Source organism: Pseudophryne corroboree, chromosome 5 (genome assembly GCF_028390025.1).
Source record: "Pseudophryne corroboree isolate aPseCor3 chromosome 5, aPseCor3.hap2, whole genome shotgun sequence".
Lineage (NCBI taxonomy): Eukaryota > Metazoa > Chordata > Amphibia > Anura > Myobatrachidae > Pseudophryne > Pseudophryne corroboree.
This window is the reverse complement of record NC_086448.1, coordinates 276,821,332-276,848,005: the sequence shown is the minus strand read 5'-3', so window position 1 is coordinate 276,848,005 and position 26,674 is coordinate 276,821,332. Positions and strand designations below refer to the sequence as shown.

Sequence of the window (26,674 nt, the reverse complement as noted above, 5' to 3'; positions counted from 1 at the left end):
AGAACAAGCAGTGATTAAATGGTACAGTTCCTGGATCACTAAGATCTTGGCTGGAGCCACAGAGCACTGGTAGGATATGGATCAGATGTTAAAGTCCCATAGATGGATTGTCCTTACCAGGCCTGTCTGTAGTAGTGAGGATAGCCGAGGAACACGTCAGCAGATGTAATTCTTGGAGCTGGATCACTGTAGCTGAAAGGAGTGCTGTGAATGCTGGATGGAACCAGCCAGATGATGAAAACACGGAGTGGATCCTGGATGGAACCAGCCAGGTGATAGGATGAAGCTGGGGAGCGTGGATACTGGAAAGATGAAAGGTGGTTACCGATGGTTTGAGGATACTGCTGGTATGGAGGTATCCGTTGGAACAACACCGGCACTTTAAGGAAGCTGGATACTGCTGGAAGCTGATCGCTGGAAGCAGATGGTTTGTAGCTGGAAGCTGGAGTAGTCACGGAGGACTGCAGAGTCAGGCTGCACCGCAAGATGGAAAGCAGGTGCGGGTCTCTTAGTGGCTGCTGGTAACAGGAGCTGGAAACCTGGTGAAACAATCACAGGAGAGAGAGAGACTGGAACAAGGTTTGACAACCAAAGCACTCACGATTTCCTGGCCCAGGCACAGGATACTTATACCTGCAGCAAGGCAGGCATTGGCTGGGCAATTATGCAGATTCCAGAAGCAGCGGATTGGTGGAAACTGAGGCATGTGATTGAAACCAACATGGCTGCGCCCATGTTAGCACTTGGAGGGAAAGTTAGTTTGAGAAACCATGTGGAGATTCGGCAGTAATGGCGGCGCAGACCGCGGAGGGCAGGAGACTTCACACTGGCAATCTGCACACTGGAACCACATGGATGACAGCGGAGATCGCGGCAGACATGAAACGCCACACTGACAATCAGTAGTCCGGAAACACAGGAGCGGCGGCGGAGGCCGCAGAGGCTGGAGACGCCAAACGTGATGCCGCTGTGACAGCGTCTCAGAGTGACAGGAGGGAGATGTAGAGCATGGACATCAGTAACACAGGTGAGATCCGGCCCTGGAACGCTGAGCCAGCCTCAGGATACATCTAAATGGCAAATAATGGCGTCCAGATACCCAGATCGTGACAATTATATTATTACTACATAACCTTATATTATTGCAGGCACTTTAGAACATAAGTTTTGGTACACAGCCAGAGTTTATTATCGAGCATACTTATTTGTGTTTTGTGTTCAATTTCCTGTAAGTTGTTTTAGTCTCTCTTGCTTAATAAATGATTATATTGTAACTGTTAAATCTTTTCTCCCTCTTGACTTTGTGAGATCATCTGAATGAGTGGAAATGAGGAAAAACCATTCCACTGCAGGTTTCTCCTGACAATTTCTATGTGCCAACAAATAAGCAATTTTAGGTTTAACCACAACAGGAGAACTTCAAACTTTAATAAAGATTTATCAAGCAGAAAATCTTACCAACTTTTATGCCGTAAATGCTTCAGTGGGACATGACTGTAATTGAGATTTAGAATCCTGTTTTCCTTAAGCATTATTGCACTAGATTGTTTCTTCTTCCATTACATACATCATTTCTTTTTGGAGAAGAACACCATTTTTCATACTGTATCTTCAGTCTCCTTTACCTGAGTGATCTGCTACAAATTCAATATCTAATAGCCAGAACACCTAAGAGAAGATTTACTATGTGTCTTACATTAAGCTTCTCATGCAGTCCTAATAGTGTTGATATCAAAAATATGCCCATCTGTCTAATTTAGACAAGGAATATTATTTTAAAAAATGAGGAACTTTCATTAATATACGTATTTATTAGAAGTATTTGGACAATTGTTAGATACAATGGGCCTAATTCAGATGTGATTGTTCTTGCTGTGTCTGTACGCATTGCGATTATATGCTGATATGGGTCAAAGCTAACCTTAGCATAGGGATGCCTACCGGTGTCGCATCATTTCTGACATTGTGTAATTGCTGATACATCGGTACCATCATTGCATATCAGGTCATCACGCAGAGTCTGAGTGGCTCTGCAAACGCGCAGGCTTCGCTCTCCAGTATGGTATTCTGCTATCCTCTACGCTCTGGTTCTGAGTTCAGTACCGGCACCGCTTCCTGTGGCTGCCAGCTCACCAGGTGGAAGCTGTGGGATATCCGTAGCTGTTGATGATTCCTCTGCTCAGTTGCTCAATATTCAGTTTCCGTGATCCAAGTCTTTCAAATCACATTTTCCAAATATCCAGAGTCCACGGTTCAAGTCTCTAAGTCACGTTTATGAAGTATCCATTGTTCGCAGTCACAGGGGTAAATTTACTAAGGTCCCGATTTTGACCGAGATGCCGTTTTTTCTTCAAAGTGTCATCTCGGTCATTTACTAAACTCAAATCACGGCAGTGATGAGGGCATTCGTAATATTTGGAAGTCCTAGGAAAAAATCACGAATGAATACACCATCGGTCAAAACGCGGCTGTTTAAGTATGAATCTCGGTCATTTACTAAGAAGTGCAAAGCCAAAAAAAACAAAACACTGCCGTGAAAAATTACAACTCGTAAAAAAGTGCTTTAAAAAAACAGACCTGCTTTTTTTATCCGTGATTGGATAGGCATGCACAGATCCATGAGATCCGTGCATGTATATCAGTGGGAAGGGGTGGAAAGTGATTATTTTCTCAAAAAAAATTGCGTGGGGTCCCCCCTCCTAAGCATAACCAGCCTCGGGCTCTTTGAGCCGATCCTGGTTGCAGAAATATGGGAAAAAAATTGACAGGGGTTCCCCCATATTTAAGCAACCAGCATCGGGCTCTGCGCCTGGTCCTGGTTCCAAAAATACGGGGGACAAAAAGAGTAGGGGTCCCCCGTATTTTTAAAACCAGCACCGGGCTCCACTAGCTGGACAGATAATGCCACAGCCGGGGGTCACTTTTATATAGTGCCCTGCGGCCGTGGCATCAAATATCCAACTAGTCACCCCTGGCCGGGGTACCCTGGGGGAGTGGGGACCCCTTCAATCAAGGGGTCCCCCCCCCCAGCCACCCAAGGGCCAGGGGTGAAGCCCGAGGCTGTCCCCCCCATCCAATTGGCTGCGGATGGGGGGGCTGATAGCCTTTTTTGAAAATGAAAAGATATTGTTTTTAGTAGCAGTACTACAAGGCCCAGCAAGCCTCCCCCGCATGCTGGTACTTGGAGAACCACAAGTACCAGCATGCGGCGGAAAAACGGGCCCGCTGGTACCTGTAGTACTATTACTAAAAAAATACCCAAAAAAAGACAAGACACACACACCGTGAAAGTAAAGATTTATTACATACATGCAGACAAACATACATACATACTTACCTTATGTTCACATGCAGGTCGGTCCTCTTCTCCAGTAGAATCCAAGGGGTACCTGTTGAATAAATTCTACTCACCAGATCCAGGGTCCCAGGGTCCTCGGGGCAACCATTTGTAATCCAGGTACTTGAATAAAATAACAAAACGGATACCCGAGCCACGAACTGAAAGGGGCCCCATGTTTTCACATGGGACTCCTTTCCCCGAATGCCAGAAACCCACTCTGACTTCTGTCTAAGTGGGTTTCTTCAGCCAATCAGGGAGCGCCACGTTGTAGCACTCTCCTGATCGGCTGTGTGCTCCTGTACTGAGTGACAGGCGGCACACGGCAGTGTTACAATGTAGCGCCTATGCGCTACATTGTAACCAATGCTGGGAACTTCTGCCCTGCGGTTGACCTAAAGTGACGTCACCGCTGAGCAGAAAGTTCCCACCATTGGTTACAATGGAGCGCATAGGCGCTACATTGTAACACTGCCGTGTGCCGCCTGTCACTCAGTACAGGAGCACACAGCCGATCAGGAGAGTGCTACAACGTGGCGCTCCCTGATTGGCTGAAGAAACCCACTTAGACAGAAGTCAGAGTGGGTTTCTGGCATTCGGGGAAAGGAGTCCCATGTGAAAACATGGGGCCCCTTTCAGTTCGTGGCTCGGGTATCCGTTTTGTTATTTTATTCAAGTACCTGGATTACAAATGGTTGCCCCGAGGACCCTGGGACCCTGGATCTGGTGAGTAGAATTTATTCAACAGGTACCCCTTGGATTCTACTGGAGAAGAGGACCGACCTGCGTGTGAACATAAGGTAAGTATGTATGTATGTTTGTGTGCATGTATGTAATAAATCTTTACTTTCACGGTGTGTGTGTCTTGTCTTTTTTTGGGTATTTTTTTAGTAATAGTACTACAGGTACCAGCGGGCCCGTTTTTCCGCCGCATGCTGGTACTTGTGGTTCTCCAAGTACCAGCATGCGGGGGAGGCTTGCTGGGCCTTGTAGTACTGCTACTAAAAACAATATCTTTTCATTTTCAAAAAAGGCTATCAGCCCCCCATCCGCAGCCAATTGGATGGGGGGGACAGCCTCGGGCTTCACCCCTGGCCCTTGGGTGGCTGGGGGGGGGACCCCTTGATTGAAGGGGTCCCCACTCCCCCAGGGTACCCCGGCCAGGGGTGACTAGTTGGATTTTTGATGCCACGGCCGCAGGGCACTATATAAAAGTGACCCCCGGCTGTGGCATTATCTGTCCAGCTAGTGGAGCCCGGTGCTGGTTTTAAAAATACGGGGGACCCCTACTCTTTTTGTCCCCCGTATTTTTGGAACCAGGACCAGGCGCAGAGCCCGATGCTGGTTACTTAAATATATGGGAACCCCTGTCAATTTTTTCCCATATTTCTGCAACCAGGATTGGCTCAAAGAGCCCGAGGCTGCTTATGCTTAGGAGGGGGGACCCAGGGGTGTATCTACCTATTGGCCAGGATGGCACTCGCCAGGGGCTCCAGGCAAGGAGGGGGCGCCGTCCGGCTGTGCCATCCATGGCCAGGGGGTAGAACCAAGTGGTACTGTTAGACTTGGTGACTGTCTGTTAGTGCCGGCGCCAGTGTCCGGCAGCAGCACACTGCACCTTGCTTGTAATCAGACACAACATAAACTACAGCTCCCAGCAGCCCTTGTTGCTGGGAGCTCCCAGCACCAATGGCTACTAGGAGTTGTAGTTTACTTTGAGTCTGATTGATCACTAGTGCGGAGCTGTGCCGCTGAACACTGGTGCCGGCAGTAACAGACAGTCACCAGGTACAGTCAGAGCCGGATTATGGGGAGGGTGGGAGGGGGGTTTGAGGCACAGGACTACACTGCCCTGCATTGGGCTAGGGCCGTGGATGGAGTGGAAGCATGGGGGTGGGACTAAACGACACTCACTGCCAGGCAGCCCAGCAGCATGGAGGAGAGGGTGAGAGGAGAATGAGCTACTAAAGTACATGCAGTCAGCGTACCCTGTTTGTAATATGGGGGGTGGGGGGATACTATATAGTCTGTCTGTATGTGTGTCTGTGATTGAATTTATGTATGTGTGTGACTATGTATGTATGTACTGTATGTTTGTGTGTGTATAAGTATCTACTGTATTTATGTGTGTTTTAGTTTGTGACTATGTATGTGAATAAGTGTGTAACTATATACAGCAAGTATGTAACTGTATGTGTAACTGTACTGTATATCATATGTATGTGTTTTGTGTGTGACTATGTATGGAAGTGTATATGTGTCTGCCTATGGGCAGGATCATATATACTAATGGCAAATGTGGTTTGACCGCATTCCCCATATAAAATTAGGAATATATTTATTAGCACTGGTCCACATTTCCATTTTCTATTTGCATTCCCCATATGCCCTTTATAGACTGTGTTTTCTATAGGGGTATGACTGTGTGGCGTAACATGAAAAAGAGACACTACTGTGCATTGTAATGTGAGTAATGGACACTACTGTGCGGTGTAATGTGATATTGTGTGGCATAATTTGAATTTGAGGTACTATTGTGTGGCCATGCCTCTTCCCTTCCCCATAAGGCCACATTTCTCACATTTCTTTTTTGACACACCTCCCTTATTTCAACTATGTGTATGTATGTATGTATGTATGTATGTATGTATGTGTGTGTGTGTGTGTGTGTGTGTGTATGTGTGTGTGTGTGTGTGGTGGTGGTGGGGGGTTGCTGCCCCTGACTTTGCCAGGGGCGCTCAGACCCCTAGATACACCCCTGGGGGGACCCCACGCAATTTTTTTTTTTATTTTACACTGTTTAATTTAAAAAAAAAAAAAAAATGAACCCCAGCACGGATCACACAGATCCGGCCGAGATTCATTTTTAAAAAGTCGGCAGTGTTTTGCTAATCACTGCCGTAAAAAAAAAAAAAAAAAACACGAATGACATCGACATCGGAACAAAAGAAAAACCCGAATACGACAGCTTAGTAAATTAGTCGTAATAAATTCAAAAAGTTGCAGTTTTACACTTTCGATGTCATTCGTGATTGAACTTTGACCTGAAACGGGAAAATACGAATCTTAGTAAATTTACCCCATAGTCTTTCATTCACGTTGTCCAAGTATCCAGAGTTCACAAATCAAGTCTTTCAGTTACGTTCACCAAGTATCCAGAGTTCACAGTTCAAGTCTCTCAGTTGCATTTACCAGGTATCAAGAGTTCACACTCTGAGTCTTTCAGTTACATTTATCAAGTATCCAGAGTACACAGTCCAAGTCTTTCAGTCATATTTTCCAAGTATCCAGTGTACACAGTCCAAGCCTTTCAGCCATATTTCCCAATAATCCCGTTCTTAGAGTCTAAGTTTTGCATCCACGAGTTCACAGTATCTAATTCTCACAGTCTGAGTCTTTCATCCACGATTTCCAAGTATTCAATTCTCACAGTCTGAGTCTTCCAGTCACAATTTCCAAGTGTCCAGTTTTCTCAGTTGATATCTACAAGCCGCCGTTACCAAGTTCTCAGTTTAACCAGTTATTGTTTACAAGCCACTGTTGACAAGTCCCCAGTCTCCACAATCACTGTCGTCTCGCCACAGTTATCTAGCACACAGTCTTCACAGTTAATGTCTGCTGATCACAGTTACTGAGGTTCCAGTCTTCGTAATCACAGTTACATAGTGTTCAGTTGTCACAGATAGAGTCTCTTCCTGTCTGGTGAGTCCATGAGAAGTAACCACACTTGACCTCCACGCCTTCTCTCTTCAGTGGTCTCTGCCACTTCAGCTCATGTCCATTAATCGGATACCTTATTACAGCCTGACCTGACACCATTACACACCTGTGTTTGGCCTACCACTCCCCGTCATCACCAAACACTGTCTACTTGTCACTCATTTTGCGATCAATCCCTTGGTGTGACCGTCATCACAATTCAATCGCAGCGCATTCACAGTGCAGCTCAGACGAATGCGTAGTAAAAAAACATTGACAGTCTTGCACACACCACATCTGAATTAGGCCCAAAGTTTTGTTTTTATAGTGTTAAGTTGGATACACAAAATGTGACCGTGCAATCTAGTGACATGATGTAACAATACATCACATCTGCTGTACACACTAAACTATCCACTGTACGATAGCACAAAGTACCGATACATGCTGCATATAACGCTTAAACGTGGAATCAACACATTGGGTGTGCCGGACATCCAATAAGATTATTCAATGAGCGATGGATGGATACATACTATAGGATGTGTACGATATATCATTCCGATCTGCATCAGATATATATTGTATATTTTACAATATATCTTACAGTGTGTACCCAGCTTTAAACCCATATTCATGGATTATCATTCCCTTGTGATCGGAGTAAATAAGTCAGATTCATTTCTTTTATCTAAGTCTGTAGCAGGACCAGTAGGTTAATTTATACCATGATGTTCTATGTGTTTTTCTGGTCATTTACTGTATGTTGTAGCTTATAAATCTTTACATGACTAATATCTGATTATTTTTCTTTACCTCACAATATTCTGTGATGATGCAGAAACTGGCATTCTCTAGGAAGCTTGCATGAAACTTGACAATGGCAGGGTGGTCCAGCTTTGACAACAGCTGTGCTTCCAGGTTAGCTTGGACAGTTTCATTGGGGTTTACCTCTCCAACAGATATCTCCTTCAGCACCTTTCTGTAACAATAAGAAATACACATGTTCAAAGACAATTCATGTATCAAAAAATTGGGCTCCTGTCGTGGCAAATCCCATTGATCCCACTATAATGAGAAATTTTTTTTAATAATAATTAAATATGGAAGTAGTCATCTTCATCATCATCATCATTCTCAACATGGAACTTGCAACAAGTTTACGGATGTGAAAAACATAAGCTTCCTATAAGACACATCTCAAGATGCTTACAACTAAATAGACCACACCAGTAAGAGGTATGATGCATTTTCTTCATGCCCTTACAGTACCCTACTTGCACATGAATGATCTGCCTATACAAGCACATGAAAATGCATTTAAAAGATATTTGCTATACAGGCAGGGCCGGCTCTACCATTAGGCAGCTTTAGGCGGCTGAATAGGGACACCGACTACTATGGGGCGCCACTGAATTCATCTAGCAAAAAACTGAAGGATGTCTCTATATGCAGCTTTATCCTTTTACATTGCGCTAACTGCTGCTGTGGGTCTAATCAGGTGCAGTCGTCGCTATCAGGCTGTACCACATGGTGTCTAATCGCTTCCTCCATACTATCAAGTCATGGGGAGGCACATAGGAGGCGGATGTAACTATGGCTCCCAAAAGGCACCCTACGGTGCTCTTCATAGGCCTGATGCACCTTCTCCAGGCCCTTGGACCCCAGCTCTCCAGCTGCCACTTCTTACAGTTAGTTATCTAGGGCCCTGGGAAGATTTGCTGCATATAACAGCCCACAGGACTTTGGGAGGGCACCTTCATAAAATATTTTAAGCATCTGGTTGAGAAGCTTTAATCAGAGAAGAATTTAGCAATAATGAGACTAATTTCACTATTACGTGAGGCCTAAACAGTATATTAACTTTGTAAGTTTATGTGTGTAAGTTTTGTGTTACATTGTACAAAATATGTTTCTTATATATAAGTTGCAGCCCTGGTTTGTTTTGTTATCTCTTTGAAAGAAAGGAATAGCTAGTGGCGCAGCTGCACATACCACCCAGGGAGTCTGAGTACTCTTCCCAGGTAACGAAAAGCCCATATTCATTTAAAAATGTACAAGTCTTTTCTCACACTAAAAAAACTCACTTGGGAAACCAGCACAGAGTAAAGGTCCATAACAAAATAAGGCATGCAGCCAGAGATAACCAGCAACACTGTAGTCCTGAATTATTTAATTGTACAAAAAGCAAGAAGAAACTCTTAATTCTGCTCACCACCTTCCACTAATGAACAAAGGCAAAACATTTTAACTATTTGTTACTATGGCCCTCATTCCGAGTTGATCGCTCGCAAGGCGAATTTAGCAGAGTTGCTCACGCTAAGCCTACGCCTACTGGGAGTGTATCTTAGCTTCTTAAAATTGCGACGGATGTATTCGCAATATTGCGATTACAAACTACTTAGCAGTTTCAGAGTAGCTTCAGACTTACTCGGCATCTGCGTTCAGTTCAGTGCTTGTCGTTCCTGGTTTGACGTCATAAACACACCCAGCGTTCGCCCAGACACTCCCCCGTTTCTCCGGCCACTCCTGCGTTTTTTCCGGAAACGGTAGCGTTTTTTTCCACACGCCCCGAAAACGCCGTGTTTCCGCCCAGTAACACCCATTTCCTGTCAATCACACTACGTTCGCCAGAGCGAAGAAAAAGCCGTGAGTAAAAATACTATCTTCATTGTAAAATTACTTGGCGCAGTCGCAGTGCGAATATTGCGCATGCGTACTAAGCGGAATTTCACTGCGATGCGAAGAAAATTACCGAGCGAACGACTCGGAATGAGGGCCTATGTCTTGCTATTAGTGTGACTGTAATACAAATATAGCAAAACTGTATCATACCACAGTGTAAATGTAATACAAATATAGGAAAACTGTATCAAACCACTCTAGGATAACTACAACTTCTACATATTTGCTTGTGGTTCAACACAGACCAAGATATTTGTTCCAAACTCAGCTGTGGACACAATTCAACATACCACAAAGTAACGCAGCACATGGGCAAACACAGGATTGTAGAGAGATACTATAGAGATAGTTTTAGATAGATAGATAGATAGATAGATAGATAGATAGATAGATAGATAGATAGATAGATAGATAGATAGATTAATAAATGCCTTTATATTATACAAACAAACTGTATGATGTCTATACTGAGGTTATACGTTGGTTGGACAAAGCAGAGGGTGTTTAACTTCCAGTCCAGGATAAGACATTATGGCAAGAAAGAGATGCTATTATTTAGCATCCATGTGGTATGTATATTTGTTATTTTATTGGTGTCAATCAGGACTATTTAATCACTACACAACTGGGCACTTGCTCTCTTTCCCATTTGTTCTAGATTTATCATCGTTCTACCTACGGACATACTTAAGGGCTGGTCTGCCACCCACAGAAGGAAGTGGGAAAAAGTGTGATCTTACTGTCCTGATGAATATTTGATTGTCAAGCCTTTATCATAGCCACCTATTCAGTAAGAAGGTGTGGTGCCTATACCCTAACTTTGTAAATATATATATATATATATAAAACAAAAAAATCTGCGGCACTCAGGGTTTTGTGAAAACGTAATTTGTATTAGAACATCAATAAACTATCCATCGACGTTTTGGGGACTTCAACCCCTTTGTCAAGATGTGTGCAAATGTGTAAGTGTAAAGCAACTCACCTTAAGAAGAAGGAGACCCGCCAAACAGGGAAAGTGCAGCCGCTCCGGAGCCTGCCGTGGACGCTGTGCCGCGCTGAGTGATGACGCGTAGGCGCGTCTGTGTGGTGTCAGGGACGGCCTGTTGCTAAGCAACGCCGGGAGAGGTAAACACCCGGGGACGTGCGGCTGGAAATAAAAAGAAATGGTGCGATAGAACCACAGAACCAAAACAGATTACTAGCATATATTTATACTGTATAAAGGTGACAGTGGGAGCCTGAGATACCTGAAGCATGCAATATATTAAAGCACAACAAATGCGCTTGGCCCGAACTCAAATAAGCTGACATAAATGGAGAGCCCTCTAACTCATATAATAAGTGGGAGGGACAGTGCCTACAGGGTGTCAGGGGCCAGCATAGAGAAAAAGAGAACAAAAAGTGCAGTTAGAAACTGAATATACATAAGACCAGAAAGCAAACAATAATGTCCAAAATGGTCAGGTCTGATGGGAACATCACGCTTATCCAACTAGAGTCATTAGGCTGTCATCGTTAGGGCTCAGATGTGAACTAGCCAAAGGTGCTCCATACGATCCTCTCATTCAGGCCAGAGGGATGAATGGTGCCAAGCTTGAAGATCCAAGTTGCTTCTTTCCTAAGGAGCTGGCCCTCCCAGTCGCCTCCACGCAAGGATTTGGGAACATGGTCGATTATGATGTGTTTAAGACCAGACAAAGTGTGGTGGGCTTCATGAAAGTGTCTTGCCACTGGTTGGTCAGATGCCTTGCCGGCTATCGCCGCCTTTATCGCGGAACGGTGTAGGGCCATGCGCTCACGTAGAGACTTGATGGTCTTACCTACGTAGCACAGGCCACACGGGCATACTATCAGATAAATGATGTGCGTAGATGTACAAGTCACCGTGTGACGAATGCGGACCTTCTTGTCGGTTAGAGGTAATGTGAACACTGCTAACAGGGCCCTTTGGCCCATAGTCTCCACAGACTCGCAACTTCCCTTTAGGCACAAAACCCCTATGATGAGCTACAGGAGGGGACGGAACATGTGAGACATGCTGGTACATACCGGCATTTCAAATTTCCCTAAGGCTTCTGACATGTCCCCGATGGACACGTTTATTACTAAGAAACCCGGCTGCTACCGCTGTTTGGGTTGCACAACGTGCACCCACATGTTGACAGGTTCAGTGTTCACATTAGCTCTAACCGACAAGAAGGTCCGCATTCGTCACACGGTGACTTGTACATCTACGCACATCATTTATCTGATAGTATGCCCGTGTGGCCTGTGCTACGTAGGTAAGACCATCAGGTCTCTACGTGAGCGCATGGCCCTACACCGTTCCGCGATAAAGGCGGCGATAGCCGGCAAGGCATCTGACCAACCAGTGGCCAGACACTTTCATGAAGCCCACCACACTTTGTCTGGTCTTAAACACATCATAATCGACCATGTTCCCAAATCCTTGCGTGGGGGCGACAGGGAGGGCCAGCTCCTTAGGAAAGTAGCGACTTGGATCTTCAAGCTTGGCACCATTCATCCCTCTGGCCTGAATGAGAGGATCGTATGGAGCACCTTTGGCTAGTTCACATCTGAGCCCTAACGATGACAGCCTTAATGACTCTAGTTGGATAAGCGTGATGTTCCCATCAGACCTGACCATTTTGGACATTATTGTTTGCTTTCTGGTCTTATGTATATTAAGTTTCTAACTGCACTTTTTGTTCTCTTTTTCTCTATGCTGGCCCCTGACACCCTGCACTGTCCCTCCCACTCATTATATGAGTTAGAGGGCTCTCCATTTATGTCAGCTTATTTGAGTTCGGGCCAAGCGCATTTGTTGTGCTTTAATATATTGCATGCTTCAGGTATCTCAGGCTCCCACTGTCACCTTTATACAGTATAAATATATGCTAGTAATCTGTTCTGGTTCTGTGGTTCTATCGCACCATTTCTTTTTATTTCCAGCCGCACGTCCCCGGGTGTTTACCTCTCCCGGCGTTGCTTAGCAACAGGCCGTCTCTGACACCACACAGATGCGCCTACGCGTCATCACTCAGCGCGGCACAGCGTCCACGGCGGGCTCCGGAGCGGCTGCACTTTCCCTGTTTGGCGGGTCTCCTTCTTCTTAAGGTGAGTTGCTTTACACTTATACATTTGCACACATCTTGACAAAGGGGTTGAAGTCCCCGAAACGTCGATGGATAGTTTATTGATGTTCTAATACAAATTACGTTTTCACAAGACCCTGAGTGCCGCAGATTTTTTTGTTTGTTGTTGGATCTTATACTGAGGGCACCGGGGCACTTTGGACATTTAGAAGAGTGCCGGGCTGTTTCCAATTGTTATATATATATATATATATATATATATATATATATACAATCAACAACTGGACCCCGGCACTCCGGACTGACGCAAATACTGCTCCGGTGCCTTCCCTTCAGGGCTGATCACCTCTGTTAGCATATAATTCCTTGGAGAGGGCGGCACTCAAAGACTTGGCAAAATGATGTAGGTGAAGAAAAAACCCAGCAGGGCAACCTTTATTGTGACGTTTCGGGGACTAGCCCCTTCCTCAGTCTGAGGAAGGGGCTAGTCCCCGAAACGTCACAATAAAGGTTGCCCTGCGGGGTTTTTTCTTCACCTACATCATTTTGCCAAGTCTTTGAGTGCCGCCCTCTCCAAGGTATTATATATATATATATATATTTATATATAGACAGTTCCAGATCTGGCACTCCTAAGTATATATCAATATTAACGCCCGGTGCCTTCTCCAGCAAAAGCAATTGCATATATAGTTACGAATCAAAGCGGCACTCTCAGGACTTCATTCATAGAAACAGGACATCACCCCGTCATAGCAACGTTTCGGTTTTATTCAAAAAAACGTTTTTCAGGCTTACATAACAAACACAGAAACTTATCTTACCTATATAGCAGCATATCACCATGTGCAGATCGTGCCGGGTGTACGCCGCGTTAATTTCCGCTGACGCGTTAATTTCCGCTGACATCACCCGGAACGCAGCCTCAAGTGCAAACATTGCATTAAAACATTAACCCTTCACCAAAGCATCAGGTTACAAAGGCAAAGTCATGAAAAGAATACCAAAAGATGAACACAGCGATACATATCCCTAGCTCATCTCTGCATCATAGTAACTACACACATCGTCTGACACAATTAAATACATACTCCTGATACTGTTGCCGTCTATAATGAAGGCTATAGCATAAAAGTTACAACCCAATTCTAAAACAGAAAACTAGAGAAAGATAATGTTTCATTTAATCCATGTGGAGCTATAGTATTTAAAAAAGAAATCCACCTGGTTTCACAACGCAGAAGTGCTTTGTTCCGATCCCCACCCCTGCGACTCTCTGGAATGATGTGGTCGATCATTTTGTATCTTAAACTGGACAAATTATGGCCCTTAGCCTTAAAATGTTTGGCGACAGGTTGTTCCGAAATCCTGCCTTCTAAGGCTAATTTAATAGCGCTCCTATGTTGTGCCATCCTCTCTTTAAAGGTACAGGAAGTTTTTCCTACATAAAGTAGCCCGCACGGGCACCTTATGTAGTACACTACAAAACGTGTGGTACAAGTCAAACAATGTGACATTTTGATTGCTTTACCCGAATGAGGGTGATAACAAGTGTCACCCGTTTCCAAATAGATACATGTAGCACAGCCTAGGCATCTATAGTTACCAGGCTTCTTACTCAAAAAATTACAAGATTTTGGAGATGAGAAATCTGAAATGTCGGAATAAACCAACATGTCACGAAGATTCCTACCTCTCCGATAGCAAGGTAGCAACTTAGTACTGGATAAGGATTTTAGATCAGGGTCAGCTTGCAATACCAGCCAGATCCTTTTCGCCTTAGATGTTAAGTTATTACTTGCAGTGGTAAATTTACTCACATACACCATAGACTCTTGTTCACCCTTTTTCTTGCTCATTAAATTAGATTTAGGAGCTGCTAATGCCTTAGATTTAGCTTGTTGTAACAACTTATTAGGATAGCCCCGCTCTAAGAATCTCTGAATCATGAAATCCATCTGTTTCAACTCATCTTGCTCATTGCTACAAATACGATGCACTCAGAGCAGTTGAGAGTAAGGAAGTCCTCTTTTTAGGGGTTCAGGATGATAACTGGAAGCCAATAAATAATTATTGCAATCTGTCTGTTTTCTATAAATAGAGGTAATGAAACCAGTTGCAGATCTAATAATGTTGACATCGAGAAAATGAATATTTTCTTTCTGAATGTTAAATGTGAATTTAATGTTAGGGTCACACATATTAATCTCTGTCATCATTTGTACAAAAGACTCCCGTGTGTCTGTCCATTGGAGAAACACGTCGTCTATGTACCTAAGAAAAAACTGTATATTTTTCTTATAATCCTCATTAGCAAAAAATAGCTGTTGTTCAAGATCAAACATAAATGCATTGGCATACGCGGGGGCCACAGGGGACCCCATCGCGCAGCCAAGCACTTGCAGGTAATAGCATTTGTTGAATAAAAAATAGTTGCGTGTAAGAACCAGATTGAGAAGGTCAATAAAGACATTCATCTGGACCATGGTATAACTGCTTATTATCCTCAATCAGTTTCCTGACTGCAGGAATGCCCCTCTCATGAGGGATGTTAGTGTACAGACTGACAATGTCAGCTGTACACAACCAGCATTCCCCAACTGGTACACTCACGTCTCTCAAATTCTCCAAAAATACAAAAGTATCTTTCAAATACGTACTCTGGTTTTGAATAACAGGTTGTAAATAGTAATCTAAATACCTGGATACTTGATAAAATAATGAATCGCGGGCAGCAATGATCGGGCGACCAGGTGGATGGGTCGCACTTTTATGAAGCTTGGGAATCAGATAAAAAATAGGTGTAACTGGTGTTTTGTTCAATAAGGCTTCAACTGTATCAGAATTAATCAGACCATCTCTGGCCGCACCCTGTAATACATTGCTTAAATCACAGATAAAATCATCAGTAGGATCATGCATCAACTTAATATAAACATTGGTATCAGATAAATGTCGATCAGCTTCACTGATATAATCCTTCAAGTCTTGTATTACAATTAGTGATGAGCGGGTTCGGATCCTCGGGATCCGAACCCGCCCGAACTTCACCTTTTTTTTCACGGGTACGAGCAACTCGGATCCTCCCGCCTTGCTCGGTTAACCCGAGCACGCCCGAACGTCATCATCCCGCGGTCGGATTCTCGCGAGATTCGTATTCTATATAAGGAGCCGCGCGTCGCCGCCATTTTTCACTCGTGCATTGGAGATGATCGTGAGAGGACGTGGCTGGCGTCCTCTCAGTTTCTATGTTCAGTGGGCTGCAAATTGTGCTGCACATATATGTGCTCAGTGTGCTGCAAGTGCAAATATCTACGTTCTCTGCCTGGAAAACGCTCCATATCTAACTGTGCTCAGTGTGCTGCAAATATCTGTGCTCAGTGTGCTAATTGCTTTATTGTGGGGACTGGGGACCAGCAGTATTATATAGTAGGAGGACAGTGCAGAGTTTTGCTGACCAGTGACCACCAGTATTATACGTTTTCTGCCTGAAAAACGCTCCATATCTGTGCTGCAATGTAGTATATAGTAGGAGGACAGTGCAGAGTTTTGCTGACCACCAGTATAACTATATATATAGCAGTACGGTACAGTAGTCCACTGCTCTACCTACCTCTGTGTCGTCAAGTATACTATCCATCCATACCTGTGGTGCATTTCAGTTTTGCACAGTTTGCTGACCACCAGTATATACTATATAGCAGTACGGTACAGTAGGCCACTGCTCTACCTACCTCTGTGTCGTCAAGTATACTATCCATCCATACCTGTGGTGCATTTCAGTTTTGCACAGTTTGCTGACTACCAGTATATACTATATAACAGTACGGTACAGAAGGCCACTGCTCTACCTACCTCTGTGTCGTCAAGTACACTAATAGTGATGTGCACCGGAAATTTTTCGGGTTTTGTGTAGAGATGAGCGGGTTCGGTTCCTCGGAATCCGAACCCCCCCGAACTTCAGCCTTTTTACACGGGTCCGAGGCAGACTCGGATCTTCCCGCCTTGCTCGGTTAACCCGAGCGCGCCCGAACGTCATCATCCCGCTGACGGATTCTCGCGAGGCTCGGATTCTATCGCGAGACTCGGATTCTATATAAGGAGCCGCGCGTCGCCGCCATTTTCACACGTGCATTGAGATTGATAGGGAGAGGACGTGGCTGGCGTCCTCTCCGTGTAGAATAGATTAGAGAGACACTTGATTTACTACTTGGGGAGCATTAGGAGTACTCAGTACAGTGCAGAGTTTTGCTGATAGTGACCAGTGACCACCAGTTTTATTTATAATCCGTTCTCTGCCTGAAAAAAAACGATACACAGTCACATACCATATCTGTGCTCAGCCTCAGTGTGCTGCATGATAATATCATCTATGTATATCTGACTGTGCTGAGTGCTCACTGCTCACACAGCTGAATTGTGGGGGAGACTGGGGTGCAGTTAATAGCAGGAGTACAGTGCACACTTTTGCTGCCAGTGTGACTGACCAGTGACCACCAGTATATTGTCTGCCTGAAAAAGTTAAACAAACACTCCTGTGGTGTTTTTTTTTTTTATTCTATAAACGCATTCTGCTGACAGTGTCCAGCAGGTCCGTCATTCATTATATTATATAAATATTTACCTGCAGTAGTGTTATATTTTTTTTGTTCATCTTTATCATCTTTATCATCTCTATATTAGCAGACGCAGTACAGTAGTCCACGGCTGTGGCTACCTCTGTGTCGTCAGTGCTCGTCCATAATTGTATACCTACCTGTGGTGGGTTTTTTTTTCTATCTTCTTCATACTAGTAGTTTAGGAGTCTGCTGACAGTGTCCAGCAGGTCCGTCATTATATTATATATACCTGCAGTAGTGATATATATATATTTTTTATATCATTATCATCTCTATACTAGCAGACGCAGTACGGTAGTCCACGGCTGTAGCTACCTCTGTGTCGTCAGTGCTCGTCCATAATTGTATACCTACCTGTGGTGTTTTTTTTTTCTATCTTCTTCATACTAGTAGTTTAGGAGTCTGCTGACAGTGTCCAGCAGGTCCGTCATTATATTATATATACCTGCAGTAGTGATATATATATATTTTTTATATCATTATCATCTCTATACTAGCAGAAGCAGTACAGTAGTCCACGGCTGTAGCTACCTCTGTGTCGTCAGTGCTCGTCCATAATTGTATACCTACCTGTGGTGGAGTTTTTTTTTCTATCTTCTTCATACTAGTAGTTTAGGAGTCTGCTGACAGTGTCCAGCAGGTCCGTCATTATATTATATATACCTGCAGTAGTGATATATATATATATTTTATATCATTATCATCTCTATACTAGCAGACGCAGTACGGTAGTCCACGGCTGTAGCTACCTCTGTGTCGTCAGTGCTCGTCCATAATTGTATACCTACCTGTGGTGGGGTTTTTTTTTCTATCTTCTTCATACTAGTAGTTTAGGAGTCTGCTGACAGTGTCCAGCAGGTCCGTCATTATATTATATATACCTGCAGTAGTGACCCTGTCACTGAAATGATGGGTTGGTTAAAGTGTGCATGTCCTGTTTATACAACATAAGGGTGGGTGGGAGGGCCCAAGGACAATTCCATCTTGCACCTCTTTTTTCTTTCATTTTTCTTTGCTTCATGTGCTGTTTGGGGAGTGTTTTTTGGAAGGGCCATCCTGCGTGACACTGCAGTGCCACTCCTAGATGGGCCAGGTGTTTGTGTCGGCCACTAGGGTCGCTTAGCTTACTCACACAGCTACCTCATTGCGCCTCTTTTTTTCTTTGCGTCATGTGCTGTTTGGGGAGTGTTTTTTGGAAGGGCCATCCTGCGTGACACTGCAGTGCCACTCCTAGATGGGCCAGGTGTTTGTGTCGGCCACTTGGGTCGCTGAGCTTAGTCACACAGCTACCTCATTGCGCCTCTTTTTTTCTTTGCGTCATGTGCTGTTTGGGGAGTGTTTTTTGGAAGGGCCATCCTGCGTGACACTGCAGTGCCACTCCTAGATGGGCCAGGTGTTTGTGTCGGCCACTTGGGTCGCTGAGCTTAGTCATCCAGCGACCTTGGTGCAAATTTTAGGACTAAAAATAATATTGTGAGGTGTGAGGTGTTCAGAATAGACTGAAAATGAGTGGAAATTATGGTTATTGAGGTTAATAATACTTTGGGATCAAAATGACCCCCAAATTCTATGATTTAAGCTGTTTTTTAGGGTTTTTTGAAAAAAAACACCTGAATCCAAAACACACCCGAATCCGACAAAAAAAATTCGGTGAGGTTTTGCCAAAACGCGTTCGAACAGTTTTGCACAGTTAGCTGACCACCAGTATATACTATATAGCAGTACGGTACAGAAGGCCACTGCTCTACCTACCTCTGTGTCGTCAAGTATACTATCCATCCATACCTGAGGTGCATTTCAGTTTTGCACAGTTTGCTGACCACCAGTATATAATATATAGCAGTACGGTACAGTAGGCCACTGCTCTACCTACCTCTGTGTCGTCAAGTATACTATCCATCCATACCTGTGGTGCATTTCAGTTTTGCACAGTTTGCTGACCACCAGTATATACTATATAGCAGTACGGTACAGTAGGCCATTGCTCTACCTACCTCTGTGTCGTCAAGTATACTATCCATCCATACCTGTGGTGCATTTCAGTTATGCACAGTTTGCTGACCACCAGTATTTAATATATAGCAGTACGGTACAGTAGGCCACTGCTCTACCTACCTCTGTGTCGTCAAGTATACTATCCATCCATACCTGTGGTGCATTTCAGTTTTGCACAGTTTGCTGACCACCAGTATATACTATATAGCAGTACGGTACAGAAGGCCACTGCTCTACCTACCTCTGTGTCGTCAAGTATACTATCCATCCATACCTGTGGTGCATTTCAGTTTTGCACAGTTTGCTGACCACCAGTATATATAATATATAGCAGTACGGTACAGTAGGCCACTGCTCTACCTACCTCTGTGTCGTCAAGTATACTATGCATCCATACCTGTTGTGCATTTCAGTTTTGCACAGTTTGCTGACAACCAGTATATATAATATATAGCAGTACGGTACAGTAGGCCACTGCTCTACCTACCTCTGTGTCGTCAAGTATACTATCCATCCATACCTGTGGTGCATTTCAGTTCTGCACAGTTTGCTGACCACCAGTATATACTATATAGCAGTACGGAACAGAAGGCCACTGCTCTACCTACCTCTGTGTCGTCAAGTATACTATCCATCCATACCTGTGGTGCATTTCAGTTTTGCACAGTTTGCTGACCACCAGTATATACTATATAGCAGTACGGTACAGTAGGCCACTGCTCTACCTACCTCTGTGTCGTCAAGTATACTATCCATCCATACCTGTGGTGCATTTCAGTTTTGCACAGTTTGCTGACCACCAATATATTTAATATATAGCAGTACGGTACAGTAGGCCACTGCTCTACCTACCTCTGTGTCGTCAAGTATACTATCCATCCATACCTGTGGTGCATTTCAGTTTTGCACAGTTTGCTGACCACCAGTATATATAATATATAGCAGTACAGTACATTAGGCCACTGCTCTACCTACCTCTGTGTCGTCAAGTATACTATCCATCCATACCTGTGGTGCATTTCAGTTGTGCGCAGTATATATAGTAGTAGGCCATTGCTATTGATATATTACTGGTATATAATTCCACACATTAAAAAATGGAGAACAAAAATGTGGAGGGTAAAATAGGGAAAGATCAAGATCCACTTCCACCTCGTGCTGAAGCTGCTGCCACTAGTCATGGCCGAGATGATGAAATGCCATCAACGTCGTCTGCCAAGGCCGATGCCCAATGTCATAGTAGAGAGCATGTAAAATCCAAAAAAATAAAGCTCAGTAAAATGACCCAAAAATCTAAATCAAAATCGTCTGAGGAGAAGCGTAAACTTGCCAATGTGCCATTTACGACACGGAGTGGCAAGGAACGGCTGAGGGCCTGGCCTATGTTCATGGCTAGTGGTTCAGCTTCACATGCTAGAAAACTTAAAAGGGTTAAGATGGCAAAAGCACAGCAAAGAACTGTGCGTTCTTCTAAATCACAAATCCCCAAGGAGAGTCCAATTGTGTCGGTTGCGATGCCTGACCTTCCCAACACTGGACGGGAAGAGGATGCGCCTTCCGCCATTTGCATGCCCCCTGCAAGTGCTGGAAGGAGCACCCGCAGTCCAGTTCCTGATAGTCAAATTGAAGATGTCACTGTTGAAGTACACCAGGATGAGGATATGGGTGTTGCTGGCGCTGGGGAGGAAATTGACAAGGAGGATTCTGATGGTGAGGTGGTTTGTTTAAGTCAGGCACCCGGGGAGACACCTGTTGTCCGTGGGAGGAATATGGCCATTGACATGCCTGGTCAAAATACAAAAAAAATCACCTCTTCGGTGTGGAATTATTTCAACAGAAATGCGGACAACTGGTGTCAAGCCGTGTGTTGCCTTTGTCAAGCTGTAATAAGTAAGGGTAAAGACGTTAACCACCTAGGAATATCCTCCCTTATACGTCACCTGGACCGCATTCATCAGAAGTCAGTGACAAGTTAAAAAACTTTGGATGACAGCGGAAGCAGTCCACTGCCAACTAAATCCCTTCCTCCTGTAACCAAGCTCCTGCAAACCACACCACCAATGTCAATTTCCACACCAGTGTCAATTTCCTCCTTAGACAGGAAAGCAAATAGTCCTGCAGGCCATGTCACTGTCAAGTCTGACGAGTCCTCTCCTGCCTGGGATTCCTCCGATGCATCCTTGAGTGTAACGCCTACTGCTGCTGGCGCTGCTGTTGTTGCTGCTGGGAGTCGATCGTCATCCCAGAGGGGAAGTCGGAAGACCACTTGTACTACTTCCAGTAAGCAATTGACTGTCCAACAGTCCTTTGCGAGGAAGATGAAATATCACAGCAGTCATCCTGCTGCAAAGCGGATAACTCAGGCCTTGGCAGCCTGGGTGGTGAGAAACGTGTTTCCGGTATCCACCGTTAATTCACAGGGAACTAGAGACTTGATTGAGGTACTGTGTCCCCGGTACCAAATACCATCTAGGTTCCATTTCTCTAGGCAGGCGATACCGAAAATGTACACAGACATCAGAAAAAGAGTCACCAGTGTCCTAAAAAATGCAGTTGTACCCAATGTCCACTTAACCACGGACATGTGGACAAGTGGAGCAGGGCAGACTCAGGACTATATGACTGTGACAGCCCACTGAGTAGATGTATTGCCTCCCGCAGCAAGAACAGCAGCAGCGGCACCAGTAGCAGCATCTCGCAAACGCCAACTCGTTCCTAGGCAGGCTACGCTTTTTATCACCGCTGTCCATAAGAGGCACACAGCTGACAACCTCTTACGGAAACTGAGGAACATCATCGCAGAATGGCTTACCCCAATTGGACTCTCCTGGGGATTTGTGACATCGGACAACGCCACCAATATTGTGCGCGCATTACATCTGGGCAAATTCCAGCACGTCCCATGTTTTGCACATACATTGAATTTGGTGGTGCAGAATTATTTAAAAAAACGACAGGGGCGTGCAAGAGATGCTGTCGGTGGCCCGAAGAATTGCGGGCCACTTTCGGCATTCAGACACCGCGTGCCGAAGACTGGAGCACCAGCAAACAGTCCTGAACCTGCCCTGCCATCATCTGAAGCAAGAGGTGGTAACGAGGTGGAATTCAATACTCTATATGCTTCAGAGGATGGAGGAGCAGCAAAAGGCCATTCAAGCCTATACATCTGCTACAATATAGGCAAAGGAGGGGGAATGCACCTGACTCAAGTGCAGTGGAGAATGATTTCAACGTTGTGCAAGGTTCTGCAACCCTTTGAACTTGCCACACGTGAAGTCAGTTCAGACACTGCCAGCCTGAGTCAGGTCATTCCCCTCATCAGGCTTTTGCAGAAGAAGCTGGAGACATTGAAGGAGGAGCTAAAACAGAGCGATTCCGCTAGGCATGTGGGACTTGTGGATGGAGCCCTTAATTCGCTTAACCAGGATTCACGGGTGGTCAATCTGTTGAAATCAGAGCACTATATTTTGGCCACCGTGCTCGATCCTAGATTTAAAACCTACGTTGTATCTCTCTTTCCGGCAGACACAAGTCTGCAGAGGTTCAAAGACCTGCTGGTGAGAAAATTGTCAAGTCAAGCGGAACGTGACCCATCAACAGCTCCTCCTTCACATTCTCCCGCAACTGGGGGTGCGAGGAAAAGGCTAAGAATTCCGAGCCCACCCACTGGCGGTGATGCAGGGCAGTCTGGAGCGAGTGCTGACATCTGGTCCGGACTGAAGGACCTGCCAACGATTACTGACATGTCGTCTACTGTCACTGCATATGATTCTGTCACCATTGAAAGAATGGTGGAGGATTATATGAGTGACCGCATCCAAGTAGGCACATCAGACAGTCCGTACGTATACTGGCAGGAAAAAGAGGCAATTTGGAGGCCCTTGCACAAACTGGCTTTATTTTACCTAAGTTGCCCCCCCTCCAGTGTGTACTCCGAAAGAGTGTTTAGTGCAGCCGCTCACCTTGTCAGCAATCGGTGTACGAGGTTACTTCCAGAAAATGTGGAGAAGATGATGTTCATCAAAATGAATTATAATCAATTCCTCCGTGGAGACATTCACCAGCAATTGCCTCCTGAAAGTACACAGGGACCTGAGATGGTGGATTCCAGTGGGGACGAATTAATAATCTGTGAGGAGGGGGATGTTCACAGTGAAAGGGGTGAGGAATCCGAGGATTAGGAGGAGGTGGACATCTTGCCTCTGTAGAGCCAGTTTGTGCAAGGAGAGATTGATTGCTTCTTTTTTTGGTGGGGGCCCAAACCAACCAACCAGTCATTTCAGTCACAGTTGTGTGGCAGACCCTTTCGCTGAAATGATGGGTTTGTTAAAGTGTGCATGTCCTGTTTATACAACATAAGGGTGGGTGGGAGGGCCCAAGGACAATTCCATCTTGCACCTCTTTTTTCTTTCATTTTTTTTTGCATCATGTGCTGTTTGGGGACTATTTTTTAAATCTGCCATCCTGTCTGACACTGCAGTGCCACTCCTAGATGGGCCAGGTGTTTGTGTCGGCCACTAGGGTCGCTTAGCTTAGTCACACAGCTACCTCATTGCGCCTCTTTTTTTCTTTGCATCATGTGCTGTTTGGGGACTATTTTTTAAATCTGCCATCCTGTCTGACACTGCAGTGCCACTCCTAGATGGGCCAGGTGTTTGTGTCGGCCACTTGGGTCGCTTAGCTTAGTCACACAGCTACCTCATTGCGCCTCTTTTTTTCTTTGCATCATGTGCTGTTTGGGGACTATTTTTTTGAAGTGCCATCCTGTCTGACACTGCAGTGCCACTCCTAGATGGGCCAGGTGTTTGTGTCGGCCACTTGTGTTGCTTAGCTTAGTCACACAGCTACCTCATTGCGCCTCTTTTTTTCTTTGCATCATGTGCTATTTGGGGACTATTTTTTTGAAGTGCCATCCTATCTGACACTGCAGTGCCACTCCTAGATGGGACAGGTGTTTGTGTCGGCCACTTGTGTCGCTTAGCTTAGTCACACAGCTACCTCATTGCGCCTTTTTTTCTTTGCATCATGTGCTGTTTGGGGACTATTTTTTTGAAGTGCCATCCTGTCTGACACTGCAGTGCCACTCCTAGATGGGCCAGGTGTTTGTGTCGGCCACTTGGGTCGCTTAGCTTAGTCATCCAGCGACCTCGGTGCAAATTTTAGGACTAAAAATAATATTGTGAGGTGTGAGGTGTTCAGAATAGACTGAAAATGAGTGGAAATTATGGTTATTGAGGTTAATAATACTATGGGATCAAAATGACCCCCAAATTCTATGATTTAAGCTGTTTTTGAGGTTTTTTTGTAAAAAAACAGCCGAATCCAAAACACACCCGAATCCGACAAAAAAATTTCAGGGAGGTTTTGCCAAAACGCGTCCGAATCCAAAACACGGCCGCGGAACCGAATCCAAAACCAAAACCCGAAAAATTTCCGGTGCACATCACTAATCACAATACCGCCCCCCTTGTCGGCGGGGCGGATTGTGATATCTTTACGACTCGAAAGATTAGACAGAGCCCTGCGCTCAGCATGAGTTAAATTACCCTTAATTTTAATTGGATTAGAGGTCAATTTATCAATTTCATTATGCATAGTTCTAGTATATGAGCGAATAACTGCATTTGAAGACATAGGATCAAAAAATAAGATTTTACTCACCGGTAAATCTATTTCTCGTAGTCCGTAGTGGATGCTGGGACTCCGTAAGGACCATGGGGAATAGCGGCTCTGCAGGAGACTGGGCACAACTAAAGAAAGCTTTAGGACTACCTGGTGTGCACTGGCTCCTCCCTCTATGACCCTCCTCCAGACCTCAGTTATGATACTGTGCCCGGAAGAGCTGACACAATAAGGAAGGATTTTGAATCCCGGGTAAGACTCATACCAGCCACACCAATCACACCGTATAACTCGTGATACTATACCCAGTTAACAGTATGAAATATAAATGAGCCTCTCAACAGATGGCTCAACAATAACCCTTTAGTTAAACAATAACTATATACAAGTATTGCAGACAATCCGCACTTGGGATGGGCGCCCAGCATCCACTACGGACTACGAGAAATAGATTTACCGGTGAGTAAAATCTTATTTTCTCTGACGTCCTAAGTGGATGCTGGGACTCCGTAAGGACCATGGGGATTACACCAAAGCTCCCAAACGGGCGGGAGAGTGCGGATGACTCTGCAGCACCGAATGAGCAAACTCTAGGTCCTCCTCAGCCAGGGTATCAAACTTGTAGACTCTTGCAAAAGTGTTTGAACCCGACCAAGTAACAGCTCGGCAACGTTGTAAAGCCGAGACCCCTCGGGCAGCCGCCCAAGAAGAGCCCACTTTCCTCGTGGAATGGGCTTTTACAGATTTAGGGTGCGGCATTCCAGCCGCAGAATGTGCAAGTTGAATCGTGCTACAGATCCAGCGAGCAATAGTCTGCTTAGAAGCAGGAGCACCCAGCTTGTTGGGTGCATACAGGATAAATAGCGAGTCAGTTTTCCTGACTCCAGCCGTCCTGGAAACATATATTTTCAGGGCCCTGACTACGTCCAGTAACTTGGAGTCCTCCAAGTCCCAAGTAGCCGCAGGCACCACAATAGGTTGGTTCACATGAAAAGCTGATACCACCTTAGGAAGGATTTGGGAACGAGTCCTCAATTCCGCCCTATCCATATAAAAAATCAGATAAGGGCTTTTGCATGACAAAGCCGCCAATTCTGATACACGCCTGGCCGACGCCAAAGCCAACAGCATGACCACTTTCCACGTGAGGTATTTTAGCTCTACGGATTTAAGTGGCTCAACCCAATGCGACTTCAGGAAATCCAACACCACGTTGAGATCCCACGGTGCCACTGGAGGCACAAACGGGGGCTGAATATGCAGCACTCCCTTAACAAAAGTCTGAACTTCAGGCAGTGAAGCCAGTTCTTTTTTGGAAGAAAATGTACAGAGCCGAAATCTGGACCTTAATGGAACCCAATTTTAGGCCCATAGTCACTCCTGACTGTAGGAAGTGCAGAAATCGACCCAGTTGAAATTCCTCCGTTGGGGCCTTCCTGGCCTCACACCAAGCAACATATTTTCGCCATATGCGGTGATAATGTTTTGCGATCACATCTTTCTTTCCTAGCCTTAATCAGCATAGGAATGACTTCCTCCGGAATGCCTTTTTCCTTTAGGATCCGGTGTTCAACCGCCATGCCGTCAAACGCAGCCGCGGTAAGTCTTGGAACAGACAG

At 45.0% G+C, this 26,674-nt stretch overlaps 1 protein-coding gene across 3 annotated transcripts in view; it reads right to left on the bottom strand.

The window, feature by feature from the left end:
• The window catches only part of NEK11 (NIMA related kinase 11), a 959,809-nt gene that overhangs the window by 654,135 nt on the left and 279,000 nt on the right, over positions 1-26,674 (bottom strand). For all 3 annotated transcript variants that reach the window (XM_063922363.1, XM_063922362.1, XM_063922361.1), the window contains exon 3: positions 7,853-8,018. In XM_063922363.1, the coding sequence (XP_063778433.1) occupies positions 7,853-8,018 (166 nt within the window). The remainder of the gene's footprint in view (positions 1-7,852; positions 8,019-26,674) is intronic.